Genomic DNA, 16,311 nt, shown 5'->3' on the forward strand with positions numbered 1-16,311 from the left:
TGTAGTAACCTGGAACTGCCAAGGCTCACAACAGCACCCTATAAGTCATCCACAGAGTTCAACCCTGAAACTTACTTGTAAATTATTCACTGCGAACATGTCAGATGAGAATTAAAGCCAGGTTTCCATCCAACATCAGAATTCAGAAACAGAATGCATCTGTCGAATAAACTCTGATTTAGACAACATTACACCCAAGTGGCCAATCAGCTGTCTCCATTATGCTTGCCTTGTTTACTGTTGGTTGCTAGGTTACCAATACTACAGTGAGCTGCTCTAAAACACTTGATGGAAATAAGAGTCCCTTTAAGTCAAGAGATTTCACATGAGCAAAGCTTATGATTAAATTAAATATTTGGAAGCACCATGAATATTGAACAACTGTCTCCCAAATTATTTATGTTTCTACATGTTAGAATCATGACAAAAAAATGCTGCATATTTTGAGGTTCCCCAAGTCAATGTGCACTCGATCACGACATAAAACTCCATTTCTAGAAGACGTGATCATACTCCATCCTGTCAATCAAACTATGTAACTACAGCAAGAATAAACAAGTTAAGCGATTTGCTATTGTTCCATTACATCCATCCTGAAGTGTCCGGCTGTGTGGTTTGATTATCCTATACAGACAGATACAGTGACGGCCACAGATCGATAAATACTACAGAGACCGCAGAAAACAGAGGAGGATGTAAATTAAGAATGAGTCTGAGGGACACACAAACAAAAACCAATGAAGATCACGAAAAAGCTGGACCTGAAATGCAGGAATAAAAGGAAAGATGTGGCGAAAGGGATGAGGGTTAAGGGAAGGTGAAACGCAAGAGAGATTTGTCTGAATTAATATGACGCTGATTGTTTTCCACAGCGCTCTGTGATCAATACCAGCGTCCAGTGAGCAGATCTAGAGGACGATCAAAGATACAGATCTGTCCATTCCAGAACACAGACAAAACCAGAGAGATTCAAGGGTCCAGATGTGTCACTGTTACAGCCAACTGCAGCCGAGGCTTATTATTCACCTTAATGGAAAACACTTTTTCCTGTTATTATTATTATTATTATTATTATTATTATTATTATTACAAACCCAATTCAGAAAAAGTTGGGACAGTATGGAAAACACAAATAAAAATAGCAAATAGTGAATTTCAAATTTACTTTGACTTTGTATTTCATTGCAGACAATATGAACACAAAATATTTCAGTTTTGTCAGGTGAAATTCATTTTATTTGTAAATATACATCCTTTCCTGTCATTCAGACAAGCAACACATTCCAGAAACAGTTGTGACAGGAGCAGTTTAGGGATGGTAATCAGGTAAGTAAACTGGTTAAATAATGATGTGAAACAGGTGATGTCAACGCATGATTGTAATTATGATTTGGTACAAAAACAGCATCCAAAAAAGGTCTAGTCCTTTAGGAGCAAAGATGGGCTAAAGAGCACCAGTTTGCCGACAAATACGTGAGAAAATGATTGAAATGTTTAACAATGTTCCTCAAAGAAAGAGAGGAAGACATTTGGATATTTCACCTTCAACAGTGCAGAACATCATTAAAAGATTCAAGGAATCTGGAGGAATTTCAGTGTGTAAAGGACAAGAGCGCAAGCCTAAGGTGAACAACCGTGATCTCTGATCTCTCAGGCAGCACTGCATCAAGAATCCTCCTTCATCTATAAGCCATATCACCACATGGGCTCAGGACTAATGGGGCAAACCTTGCTCAAGTACCACAATACATATTTATATCTACAAATACCAGTTAAAACTGTACTGTGCCAAAAGGAAGCCCTATGTTAACAGTGTCCAGAAGCGCTATCGACTTCTCTGGGCTCGGAGGCATCTGGGATAGACAGTGGAAACGTGTACTGTGGTCAGATGAATTTGTATTTCAGGTATAAAAATTGACAACGTGTGCTCCGGACCAAAGAGAAAAGAATCATCCAGACTGTTACCAGTCCAAAAGCCAGGGTCTGTCAGGGTATGGGGTTGTGTCAATGCCCTTGGCAAAAGTAACTTGCACTTCTGTGATGCACCAATAATGCTGAAAGGCACACAGAGATTTTGGAGCACAATATGCTGTCTTCTTTTCCAGGGACGTCCATGCATATTTCAACGAGACAATGCAAAACCACATTCTGCACACATTACAAAGTCCTGGCTGCGGAGGAAGAGGATACAGGTACTTTACTGACCTGCGTGCAGTCCCGACCTGTCTCCAATAGAAAATGTTTGGTGCATTTTAAAGTGCAAAATGCGACAACAAAGACCCCGTATGGTTGGCAACCTTAAGACTTGTTTGCAGGAAGAAAAGGACAAAATTACACCTGAAACACTTCCTGTCTTCATTTCCTAAACGTCTTTTAAGACCTTAATAGTAGGATAGATGGATGCATAGAACCATAGAAAGAATGACTGATGGATGGATAGACAGATAGATTTTTCATATTGTGACGCAGATTTTAAATGAGAAAGCAGTGGGCGTGGCTTGTTTTTTCTACTGCAAGCTGATTGGATGTCGTAAAGTTGGTGTTTCATTCAGAAATATGGGGAAAAGGGTTTGTTGAGAGTTATTATAACCTAACAGACTCCGCCTGCTCATCATTTCTGTTTGTTGATAGCTGGAGGGGCGTGGTTAATTGTGTTGGCCCCGCCCAAAACCTCAGACAGACATAATCTGAGAATTGAACTGAAAACAGGAAGCGCATTTTCTGATTTCAACTGAACATTACAAGGGCAAACTGTTTAGTTTTTCTTAACATGCACAGATGAATTCACCTCAAAACCAGCAATGTGAGCTAACAAAATCAATACGCTTAGTTTTGCTTTCATTTGTACTTTAAGCTGCACGGACGCAATCTACATTGTAAAAAGCCATCATAGAAATAAAGATAACGACTAGAAAGAGAGCGAGAGAAAAAGAGTGTGCGTGTGTATGTGAGAGAGAGAGAGAGCGATGATGATGATGAAGATACCTCTGTATCAGGTTTCAGTGATCTCTTCGTCTAAGGTCAGACTGACTTTGTGTTCAGCTCTTGACTCTACATGGCCATTTTTCTGACCGTTACGAAATCTAATCTTTGCCTGCGTCTCTGTTCATCACACACAGAGCAGACACACATTTAAGATCTGAGCATTACTACAGTAAGCTGGATCTGATGCGGCCGTAGCGGGATAATACAGTCACACACACAGAGGAGCTTTCTAATACAATCTCACCTCCACAAACAAGACCATTAATGTGATCTATAGCCATGTAGTCACTAAGAACACACACACACTAGGACTGAACGACGTTGGAAAAGATCGAACATTGTGATATTTAGTTATTCTGCGAAATATATCGCGATAAGAATACAATTTCACCAGATGACTTGAATCTCTCTGTTTGGAAAGTATTTATTATATTAGATAGATTGGGAGGATTCTGTCGGGCATAAAGTATAAGGAACAATCTACAGGCATGCATAAATACATTAAAGAAATAGAAATGAAATAAGCAGTTTGATTGTTTTCTGTGTACGTCAACAGTATTTAGGTATACAGGTATATGCAATAATCCAAGCCAGGTTCATTCTTAAAACGTAGTCCATTGGACGTTTCTGGAGACCGCAAATTATGTAGCTGGGGCTTGGTAGTTTTCTTGTGTCAAAAGAAAAACACAGAAAAAAAAACTTCAAACGTCAAAAGAAGCCATTAAGTATAATTTTAAGTGTTTTAAATTATAAGGACATCGGTCATGTCCTCATAAACCACCACAACCTTGTTTTAAGGTCATACCCATGCCATCATACACATTTCTGTCCTGTAATCCCTAAAACCACCACACACACATTGGTATTGGTGGTATACGAGAACTCTCCATAGGCGTAATATCTTTTATACTGTAAAATAACACTTATTAATAACACCCAATCCTCAAAGAAAACGTGTATGAGTGTCAAAAAAGCCATCAAACATAATTTTTAAGCATTTTGAATTACGTGAACACCAGGCATGTCCTCATAAACCATCACAACCATGTTTCAAGGTCATACCCATGTCATTATACACATTTATGTCCTTGTAAACCACAAAAACCAGCGCACACACACTCACACACACATTGGTGCTTTACGAGGACTCTCCATGGGTGTTATGTATTTTATACTGTAAAAACCTCTTATCGTACACCCAACCCTCACAGAAAAAAACTATGAATGTCAAAAGAAGCCATTAAGTATAACTTTTAAGCATTTCGAATTACATGGGCATCAGGCATGTCCTCATAAACCACCACAACCATGTTTTAAGGTCATACCCATGTCACACACACACACACACACACACACACACATTACATTCCAGAAAAGACATAAAACCACAGAGATTGAAGGGTCCAAAATGAACTGGAGCTGAAGGTTTTAATTCCCTTAATGGATTTTTTGCCACTATTATTATTATTATTATTATTATTATTATTATTAATTCACAATGCTATTTTCCTATACAAAATCAGTTAAGATTTAGAAGATGCACACGCACACACGCACGCACGCACGCACCCCACACGCACGCACGCACGCACGCACGCACCACGCACGCACGCACGCACGCACGCACGCACGCACACACACACACACACAGAGCCTCTGATTGCTTTAGCCTTTAACTGCTCCATCTTCTGAGTGAAATAAATCATAGCTATAAGACCGGACCAAAGAGAAAACCAATCAGTCTCTATATCCTTTAATGCAGTGAGCTGAGCTTTGATTTATCATGCAATCAATATCATCAATTTGGAAATGACTTTGAAATGTCAAACAATGTCAAAAACACACATATGTGTTATCATTACATCCCTAGTGTACAGTTTGTCCCATTCACACTGTATTATTCCCCTCAGTCCATGCATTTGAGTGTTCAGTATGAATGGAAAAAAACTATACATCAGGGTTTTATTGAGATGAATAGGTAACTTGTATTGACAAGTGCAATTTTTTAAGGCTTGAAATTTTTGGTAACACTTCATAATAACTACACACTATGAAGCATTTATTAGGCATTAGCAAATAGTTAATTCATTATATGAAAAGCAATAACTCTACATTAATAGATGTTAATAAGCAGTTTATAAATACATCTATAAATGCTGTGATCTTGACTTATAAGTGACAGGAAGTTGTTAACAGTGTACTTTTATGCATTTTAGTTAAATAAATAAATAGGAATGGGATTTGTTTTTGAATATTTTGTTTTAGTTATGACAGTAAAGGGCGATTAATCAATGAGGAATGTTCATTTATATCGATTTCATGTCAAAACCTTGACATCTAATTGACATCCACAATATAGTGACAAAAAAGTACTATAGTATAAAAATATTGTCTTGTTTTTAGAAATATTAGTTTAAAATGAAGTGAGTTTTTACTTAAAATAAGCAAAATAATCTGCTAATAAGCGAAATGATCTTATTTCAAAGCCAAAATAAGATTATTTCTCTTTTTCTCATGCATTGGCAGATTATTTTGCTTGTTTTTAAAGAAAAACTCTTCATTTCTGAAAATAAGACAATATTTTTTGCTCGTCTAACAACAAAATTGCTTCTTGATTTAAGAATTTTTAGATATTTGTTCTAGAAACATGACAATAACTGCTTTTTTCAGTTTGGGCAAGTAAACAATGACAGAGTGTTCAATTCTCGACACAGTTTTCCATTAAACGTAACGAAACGCATTTGAAAAGCTTTTAAAAGAAAGGCCAGAACAGAAAAGCAGAGTATTCAGTATTCAGCGTCGCTCCACATGAGAAATGGAGGGCTACAGGGAATAGATCTTCCAGCTCAGTCGGCTTCATAATCACTTCAGTGTAAAAAGTGCTTACGCTGAGAAACGAGACGTGAATTTAAAGCAGTTTGTCCATTTCCACGTGGACACAATGTAGTTGACAAACGCTGAGACAAAAAGCAGATGAAATCGAGCCCCCGCACCGGCTATAATATTAATGAAAAGCTGTCAAAATCGTTCACGGAAGAGCGGCTGTAAATAACAGACTGCAGAAGGAAAGGTCGGATGTTTGACAGCTAAAGAACAGAACATAATCACTAAACCAATGAAACGGCGCAAAGATGATGATCATTCAGACTGAACTATAGATGTCAGTTCAATTGTTTATGCTTTTGTTGGCTAGTTAAAAGCAGGGGCTTTAAGACTCATGTACAGTCATTCATTTATTTTATTTTCGGCTTAGTCCCTTTATTAATCAGGAGCTGACACAGTGGAATGAATCGCCAACTTATCCAGCATATGTTTTAAGCAGCTGATGCCCTTCTGGCCGCAACCCAACACTGGGAAACACCCATACGCTCTTGCATTCACACCCATACACAATGCCAATTTAGCTTATTCAATTCTCTTACAGCGAACGTCATGTGAACACCGGGAGAACATCCACACAGCAATGCCAACTGATCCAACCCAGGCTCATTCTGAGAACGTAGTCCCGGGGACGTTTCTGGAGACCGCGAAATACGTAGGTACGTACGGCTGCATTTCATTTTTTTAAGCGAACGCTGCGGGGCGGTGTGACGCCGTTCCCTTCGGCGCTCGCCGGCCGGCCAGCCGGCCGCTGGCCTCCGTGTGGAGGGCTTTCCCGCTGCAGCCAGTTTGTCCGGTTAGCTCTTCGTGTACTCTGGCGGACTCGAGGCGCAGAGAGGGGCTGACCACGACGACGACGACCGGGTTCGAGTCCGGGGAAGAGCGGTTCCAGAAATCAGGTAAGAAAACAAAAACAAAATCCAAAAAATGAAGCGAACCAGTTCGTCACAGGGTGAGAATGTGGTCAAAATCCGAAAACGTGGTAAAAATCAGACGAGGGCTTTTCTTTTTCTGGACGGCTTTTGTGAATCGTCGTTGGTTGGGTTTAGGGACGGAGGAGGGTGGGTCAGCCGATTGGCCGGTCGCACGGTCAATCATCCTGTCATCCAGGCAGACAGGCGGAAGGTCGTTCGACAGCGGCCTCTAGCGGGTTTACGCGAGAACGGCGCGGGAAAAAGCGCGCACAGCGGCCTCTCACGGACTCGCGAAAACAAAAACTGCACAAATACGTACCTCCCGGGACGTATTTCGCGGTCTCCAGAAACGTCCCCAGGACTACGTTCTCAGAATGAGCCTGGGTTGAACTGATCCAGCTGAGCCTTGAACCAGCAACCTTCTTAGAGCTTCTTAGCACTATTCTTACAAATAAACTGCATAGTTGCAATCTAAACAACTACATTCTTGACTAAAAAAGCCTCAAAAGTACATTTTGTTGTCTAATAACAGTAATATTTGTCAAACTGTAGTGTCTCTGCTTGTTGCTGGCTGTACGTAGGCGGAGTAATACACAAAAGGTAAAGAGGCTGTACGGCTGCTGATATTACTTAAATATCTCACGGCTATCAGCCAATCAGATTTGAGAACCAGACAGAACTGTTGTATGAAACAGAATGCGATCTTCAGATATTAAACATGCCTAAAAGTCTCCCAACTCATTTTGTGATGCTTTATCCTGTGTAGAAAGAGTTGAAATACGCACCCTTTTCCTCAGGTTGTAGGTGAGCACCAGATTGCGTGAGAAGTGTCCGGCGAAGGCTGTGTAAAACTCCAGCACCTTCTGTAAAGCGTCCCGTTTGATGATGTGGAGGTCGCAGTAGGTCAGCGCTCGCACGTTTGCACAGGATTGAGCCAAATTCACCTCCTTCCAGAACACGTCGCCGAACACGTCGCCCTTTCCTGAGAGTAAACAAGAAAAAAAAAACAGAGGAGGACGTTGAGAAATGAATCCCATTAGGCATTCTGATGCCTTCAGGGAAATGATTGGAGAATAGCTGCACATTTTACATGGTTCACAGGACACTATGTGTGCACCTCTGGAAGAAACTGGCCATTTTCATAAGTTATATTGTATTACACAAGTTCCTCCTGTGAATTTTTTCTAATATTTCCCAAATGGTGTTTAACAGATTCAGGAATTTTTCACAGTATTTCCTATAATAATTTTTCTTCTGGAGAAAGTCTTATTTGTTTTATTTCGGCTAGAATAAAAGCAGTTTTCAATTGTTTTAAACCCATTTTAAGGTCAATATTATTAGCCCCCTTAAGCAATATTTGTTTTGGTTTGTCTACAGAACAAACCACTGTTATACAGACCCACTAGTTTTTCGTGATTAACGGTAGCAGTAGGTATTAAGTCAAAGAAAAGAAGGATTAAATTTTTCCATGATCTTACTTTCTCTTTCTCAGATAATAATAATAATACATTTTATTTATAACGTGATTTTCTAAAACTCAAAGTGCTTACAAGAAAGTAAAACCAACAAGCACAGTAAAACAATAAGAAATACAAAAAAACACAGTGATAATAAAAGAGATACCACAAACTAAAAACAGTCCTAAAGAGATGAGTTTTAAGTAGCTTCTTAAAACAGTCCAAGGAACCAGCATTCCTGATGTTTGTGGAGCATTCCAAAGTTTGGGTGCACGGAAAGAGAACGCCCTACCTCCCATGGTGCTGAGTTTGCAGCAAGGCCGAAACAGCGTAGGACCCGAGGCAGAGCGTAGACAGCGAGAGGCAGGGGAAATGGATATCAAGTCACAAATGTAAGCTGGAGCAGAACCATGAACCGCTTTATATGTTAAAATCAATGTCTTAAAATCAATATGAGACTTGACGGGCAGCCAGTGAAGCTGTTGGAGTACAGGAGTGATGTGAGACCGAGATGATGCATGTGTCAACACACGTGCAGCAGAATTTTGGATGTATTGTAAAATCTTGAGAGAATTGGTTGGTAACCCTCCGAACAGAGAATTGGAAAAATCCAAGCGAGACGTGATAAAAGCATGGACAAGTCTTTCAGCGTCAGGCCTCGAGAGGAAAGGACGTACTGTAAGCGGGCTATATTTCAATAATGACAAAATTATAATTTCTCAGATTATCACTCCCCAGAGCATCTGACTTCATGTACCTCACTCAGGACATGCGTTAGGGCTTTTCTTACCGTTGTACATCTAAAACACTGATTGCTGTAAAACTCGTCAATGGCAGGGAATCGTTTTCTCTTATCAACAGCAGGGAAAGACTTACGCCAAATCATTTATCAAGCGACGTTATTATATTTATAGTGGCTTAGGAATCGTCTGATTGGTGAATCATAAATTGGATAATGCAGAACCAGCCGCAAGCCATCATAAGCACGTGATCCTCTCGACATTAGCTTATAAACAAACTTAAAGTTGCTTTGATTAACTGAGAGATGAATTTTCAATGGGGCGACACAGTAGTTAGTGCTGTCGCCTCACAGCAAGAAGGTTGCTGGTTCAAGCCTTGGCTGGGTCAACTGTGTAGAGTTTGCATGTTCTCCCTGCGTTGACGTGGGTTTCCTCCGTGTGCTCCGGTTTCCGGTAGTCTAAATTGTCCGTAGTGTATGAGTGTGAATGAGTGTGTATGGATGTTTCCCAGAGATGGGTTGCAGCTGGAAGGGCATCCACTGCATAAAACATGTGCTGGATAAGTTAGCGGTTCATTCCGCTGTGGCGACACCAGAATAATAAAGACGAAAAGAAAATGAATAAATGAATGAATGAATTTTTAACATTAAAACAGATCAAGGTACCATAATGCAATTCATAACCATAAATAACTGCAAAAAATTGTATACAATAAATAATATTGAATGAGGTCTTTCATTTACACTGTTTTCAAAAATACAGCATTTTGGCCTTAGTTTTTAAATGCACAATTTCAAAACAGGCAAGCCGAGGACTTCTATTCTATCACATTCTTTACACACACACAAAACGCAAAAGCACTTCAGATGCTTCACACTAGAGCGGCTCTCCTCCCGATGGACGACTCTGCTCTGTTTCAAACCCTGACAGATTTACACCTCCAGTAAAATAACACACCCCGCTAAAGAGCTGCCACCGGCACGGCCTGCAGAGCAAATATTTATCTGAGTTTAACACTTGACACCAGATCTTTACCCTCTATGTCTATATCCTACACCATTATACAGCATGGAAAAGCCGGGATAAAATGCAAAACACCTCTGATTGTGTTCGTCTGACAGAAGAGAGTCATATACACTGAGGATGGCTTGAGGGGGAGTAGATTATGGGGTAATTCTCATTCTTTGGTGAACTGCTGCTTTATGATTTCACCTTCTGTTGAATAGCAAATGGGCAAAATAATCACAAGGTTTTCTTTAATTACTTTAGCAAGTAGAAAACTGCCAAATAGTCATAGACAACAATAAATCAAGGGCTAAAAGTGTTCAGACCACTTTGGCAGCTGCATGGTAATAAATAACTATTCAGAAAAATAAATCTCGCCAAATTTTTTAGCCATGCACCTAGGGATTGACATTAAAGGGCACCTATTGTGCAAAAATCACTTTTATAAGGGATTTAGACACAGTTGTTCGTCAGCAGTGTGTGAATATAACCAGCTTCTAACAGTGAAAGTGTATTAATTGTATTTGCTATAATCAGACTTGATAAAAACAGTCACTTGACTCTTGATTGACATTCTCCTTTTGTATGTGTCATCAGAGGGTGAAAGCCCCGCCCACTAGTGATCATCTCCCTCATTAGCATATGATGTTAGTATTGGTTTTGAATCTGCGTTATGCTGACACACAGGCATTTGCAGCTCCGCCCTCTTCTGAAAAGAGCACAATCTCATTTGAATTTAAAGCGACAGTCCCCAAAACGCCACGATTAGGATTTTAGGAAAGCCTAAAAGGGTCCGAACAGAGTTAGATCATTATCTGTGGGGTATTTTGAGCTGAATCGTTAATCTTGTGTAGATGGTCAGACTCTTAAAGGGAATAGGAATAGGAGGACTCTGATTTGTTTAATGCATGTTACATCCAAAACACACCCATAACTGATTAAGAGAAGCACAACCCTGTTAGACCATGCGCTTGGTGCACAAACTGTTTTTCCCATCCTTAAAAGGGACAAAAGGGGATTTACACATTATCATGCCTGAAGTGATTTTTAAGACCCTGCACCTAGATCATTAAAATAGATATAATATTACCCTTAAAAATGGTTTTCAAAAGTAAAAACTTCTTTTATTCTAGCCGAAATAAAACAAATAGGACTTTCTCCAGAAAAAAATGTTATAGGAAATACTGTGGAAAAATTCCTGCTCTGTTAATTAATTAAAGTTATTAGTAACTTACAAAGTTATGGTAACTAATTAACTTAACTTTTCTGATTTTGATAGTAATGCAACACTGACTACATTTATATGGACATCAGTAATTGAAATATGTGCCTCAATATGACTAATGCTGTGTTCACACCAGACGCGGGAGACACATCAAGCGCGAGTGACTTACATGTTAAGTCAATGCAAACGCGCGAATAGACATCCTGTGTCGCAATACGCGGGAAAATTCAGCATAAACAAATTAAAATATTTTAGAATATCATACATGTGGGGTGGCTGGTGATGTCATTATCTTTAATTCAATATTCAATGTTTTGATAACAGAAGCAGCACTAACGAAACGTTCATAGGTACAATCCAGCACAAATGAAACACACACAAACAAGACTATTTTGGTAAATATGGAGCAACTGGGGTCGAGAGACCTCTGAATGATCTAATATTATGTTTCGGCCTACAAATAATATTTTTTTGCAGCACAAAATGTGAGCAAACGAAAATAATATATTCGTGCACAAATATAAATATCTGATGTTCATTTCAACGGCACAAACTAGCACAAATCTAACCAAATATTTTGGTTATATCTAAACAACGAAAACAGATAAAGTGTTTATTTTAACAGCACAAACCAGCACAAATCGAGCACGAAACCAGTTTTATGCGATTTAGAGGAAATAATGGCATGGAGAGTGACGCCGCGACTCCCGAAATATTTTAATTATATCTAAACAACGAAAACAGATAAAGTGTTTGTTTTAACGACACAAACCAGCACAAATCGTGCACAAACGAATGACACCAGTTTGGTGTCATTCAGAGGAAATGGGGTGGAGAGTGACGTCACGACTCCCGAAATATTTAATTATATCTAAACAACGAAAATAGATCAAGTGTTTGTTTTAACGACACGAACCAGCACAAATCATGCACAAACGAATGACACCAGTTTGGTGCGATTCAGAGGAAATGGGGTGGAGAGTGACGTCACGACTCCCGAAATATTTTAATTATATCTAAACAACGAAAATAGATCAAGTGTTTGTTTTAACGACACAAACCAGCACAAATCATGCACAAACGAATGACACCAGTTTGGTGCGATTCAGAGGAAATGGGGTGGAGAGTGATGTCACGACTCCCAAAATATTTTAATTATATCTAAACAACGAAAATAGATCAAGTGTTTGTTTTAACGACACAAACCAGCACAAATCATGCACAAACGAATGACACCAGTTTGGTGCGATTCAGAGGAAATGGGGTGGAGAGTGACGTCACGACTCCCGAAATATTTAGCTTATATCTAAACGAGGAAAACAGATACAGTGTTTGTTTTAACAGCACAAACCAGCACAAATCAAGCACAAACGACCTGTGCTGATTTGAAGTCATTTGAGCAACATGGGGTGGAAAGTGACGTCACACGGTCAAAAAAATAATGCTTAATATCTCAGACCCCAAACCAGCACAAACGTTAGTTTTTGCGGCACAAATCAGCACAAACGTAGTACAAATGAATGGCGTAGTTTTGGGGATTATTTGTTTTTATGGGGTGCCAACTTCACTGAGGTTTTACTACGATATCATATTTTAAACTTTAGTTTTTGTGTATTGTAGCTGTGTGAATATAAACCACATCTCTGAATGTAAGACGCTTACAGTGCAGTCACCCACCCCCTTTTAGTAGCAGTAGAGCTAAGAGCGCTGGTATAAGTATACTCACCCAAAATTGCAACAACTTCATCGTCCTGGATGACCTCCAAAGACCCTGACACCACAAAGCAGAGGCTGTCGACGCTCTCACCCGCGTGGTATATGAGGTCTCCTGGCGCGCTGTGGATGGTCTGAAACTCCATTGCGAGAGCTCTTAAACAGCCGTCGCTGGCCAGGCGAAACGCAGGGTGCTCTTTGAACACCTTCCTGTTGAGGTGAACGCAGATGTCGGCTCGCATGTCTTTGGGGCAGATTTGCAAAACCTGCCAAAGAGCAATGAAAACAATGAAAAGTGTATAATTTATACAGTTGAAGTCAGAATTATTAGCCCCCCTGAATTATCAGCCCCCTGTTTATTTTTTCCCCCAATTTCTGTTCAAGGGAGAAAAGATTTTGTTCAACATTTAAAGTTTTCCTGAGTCCAGCACTCATATTTCCTGTCTGTCTTCATCTTTGTATGCCCAGGGCTGTGCACGCTACTGCCTAACGTGGACGTGCGAGGTCCGGGTGAGGGATGCACACTCTCGTCCTGGTCTCGTTTGTTGTTTTGTTCGCAGCATGGTGTTTTCATTCTCAGCACTCCAGTCTAGTTGGTTTCTGCTAGAATCAGAAGATGCATGTCGCATGTGTGAGTGCACGGTGAGTGTTTTCATTTATCGTGCCCTCGTCTTATGTTCAGTCTTCTGTTGATGTTGTGTTTAGCACGTGGTTCATGTTTACATGCGCGGCACGCTTTAGTGTTGTGTTTCATGTGAACACAGTAAATGAGTTCTCTCATTGCCTGCGTGTTCTAGTCCTGTTTTTTGTGAGCACATGGCTTGTGTTGTTTCTTTGTGTCATGTGCTCCTGTCTATTGTCTAGTCACACCACCTTGCTAGCCAATTATTAGTTGATCATGTTCACCTGTTTGTTTGTTAATTACTTCTCCTTTATATTCTCCTCATGTGTGCTGTTCCCTGCCCAGTCAAGTTTGTTTGTTTAGTTGTAGATTAATAATTTATAATTATTAAACCCATCTTTTGTAATGCACCTGAGACCTCCTCCTTCCCTTTCCTGAAATGTGACAACAATAAGGTCAGAGTTAATGTAAGTTGATATTTACTTGTAAAGTTATAGTTTGGAGAAAGTTTGCTTATTGCTAAAGCAGTTTCAGCAGATAATAATATCTAAATACTGATTTATTTTTTCTTTGCCATGATGATAGCACATAATAGACATTTGTTAAGATACTAGTATTCAGCTTAAAGCGACATTTAAAGGCTTAACTAGGTTAATGAGGCAAGTTAGGGTAATCAGTAGGCCCACACAGAATCTGCGAGCGCAGAATTCCGCGGATTTTTAGCTCATCATTGATTCTGTTTATTTACTTGTGGAAATGTGTGTAAGTTTATATTTATTCAGTTTTTAAATTGATTTCACTTATATTATTGACTAATATAAAAATATTCAAATGATTTATTTACAATACAGTTTGTACAGTAATATTTTAGTAGATATTAGTATAATATCTACAAAATTTTTGTATTTTAGTATATTATCTAATATTTTAGTCTTTTAGTAGATATATTATTTGAGAAACTTGCTTTGTTTACCAAATAAAGTGGATCTAATTGGATTTTCATTGTAAACATTAAATAAAAGTTTAAAAAGGTATTATTTTTTAATTTCATACATTAAGGTTTTAGTTATGATACTCCCAAAATCATTCCGCATAAATCCGCCGATTTTTTTTTTTTTACAAAAATCTGTGCAGAAATGGCAAAAAAATGTCCGCAGATTCTGTCTGGCCCTAGTAATCAGTCATTGTATAACAGTGGTTTGTTCTGTAGACCAGTGTTTCCCAACCCTGTTCCTGAAGGCACACCAACAGTCCATATTTTCAACCTCTCCCTAATCAAACACACCTGAATCAACTTATCATAACATTAGAAGAGACTCCAACACCTGAAGTTAATGGGTCGGAAAAGGGAGACATCCAAAATATGTACTGTTGGAGTGCCTCTAGGAACAGGGTTGGGAAACACTGCTGTAGACAATCCAAGACTAATATTGCTTAAGGGGGTTAATAATATTGACCTTAAAATGGTACAAAACAATTAAAAACTACTTTTATTCTAGAAGAAATAAAGCAAATAAGACTTTCTCCAGAAGAAAAAAATATTATAGGAAATACTGTGAAAACTTCCCTGCTCTGTTAAACATCATTTGGGAAATATCTGAAAAAGAAAAGAAAAATTCACAGGAGGGTGAATAATTCTGACTTTAAGTGTAAGCATCTAGCTAAAACTACAACTCGGCGACTGTCCAAGCCTTTCAGGAATAATTCATGAGATTCTGAGAAGCTGTTGAAAGCCTTACGTAACACAGGCAGACTGTGATCTTAAACATTAGAGGGACATCATTCACAAACGCTACGGATGTTATGGCAAAAGACAGAACAAACGACCTTAAAAAATGAATGAACAAAATAATCTCCCAGGATAAAGATCTCTCAAAAAGATACCTTATCAGTGTCGATTCCTCTGGACATGGACCACGTGGAGACGATATAATCCATGACCCGCTCGCTGAGGCCTTTGGGAACCTGGTAGAGCTTCAGGAAATCTCTCACGCTGTTTAACATCTCGTGGTAGCGGTTGGTGTTGGCGTACATTTGCTGGAAGATGTTGGTTACATTACCAAAGATGGTGGCGTAAAGGAGAGCTAAAAGAAAAACACACACACTGGGTTACAGTAACAATGTGTAAAGCAATGTGATTTGGTGTTTGTTTATTTTAATGGTCTCTAACTGGACTTTATAAAGCCCCATTTGCAGTACATGTAGTATTAAAATGTTCACAAGTGGATAATGATGAATACGGGTGTAAACAGGAGCTAAACTGATTCAAGCTTGTCCATTTTCATCCACTTTTACACTTTGATTACTGCTCCAGCTTATTCCCATGAACCCATCAGCCACAGTCTTGGGCTGTATCCGAAATCGCCCCCCTATACTCTTAAATAGTGCACATCTCAAGCAAGCCATTTTGGATCCCAAGAGAACCACCGGTGGGCACTCTTCCTATCCTCTAGTCTACCACAGCATCTGGACTTCAGTTCCCACAACCCACTGCATTGATTACCGCTCCACCTGATTCCCATTAACCCTATTAAACCTGCATTCTATCAGCCACAGACTTGGGCTGTATCGGAAATTTGCCCCCCTATACTCTTAAATAGTGCACATCTCAAACAAGCCATTTTGGATCAATTGAAGTGCATTGCTTTCTTTATTTTCCAATGTTAACATGATCTAATCCTGCATACATATGGAGTCAAAAGTGTCACGATCACCAGCTGTAGTACCCGAGAGATCCACCGGTGGGCACTCTTCCTATCCTCTAGTCTAC

At 39.3% G+C, this 16,311-nt stretch overlaps 1 protein-coding gene across 1 annotated transcript in view; it reads right to left on the reverse strand.

The window, feature by feature from the left end:
* kcnh1b (potassium voltage-gated channel, subfamily H (eag-related), member 1b) overlaps positions 1–16,311 on the reverse strand; it is a 76,860-nt gene that overhangs the window by 18,660 nt on the left and 41,889 nt on the right. Inside the window, exons 8-10 of the mRNA XM_056448599.1 lie at positions 15,426–15,625; positions 12,933–13,185; positions 7,565–7,761 (exon numbers count right to left, since the gene is read on the reverse strand). Coding sequence (XP_056304574.1) covers positions 7,565–7,761; positions 12,933–13,185; positions 15,426–15,625 — 650 coding nt within the window. The remainder of the gene's footprint in view (positions 1–7,564; positions 7,762–12,932; positions 13,186–15,425; positions 15,626–16,311) is intronic.

Source organism: Danio aesculapii, chromosome 22 (genome assembly GCF_903798145.1).
Source record: "Danio aesculapii chromosome 22, fDanAes4.1, whole genome shotgun sequence".
Lineage (NCBI taxonomy): Eukaryota > Metazoa > Chordata > Actinopteri > Cypriniformes > Danionidae > Danio > Danio aesculapii.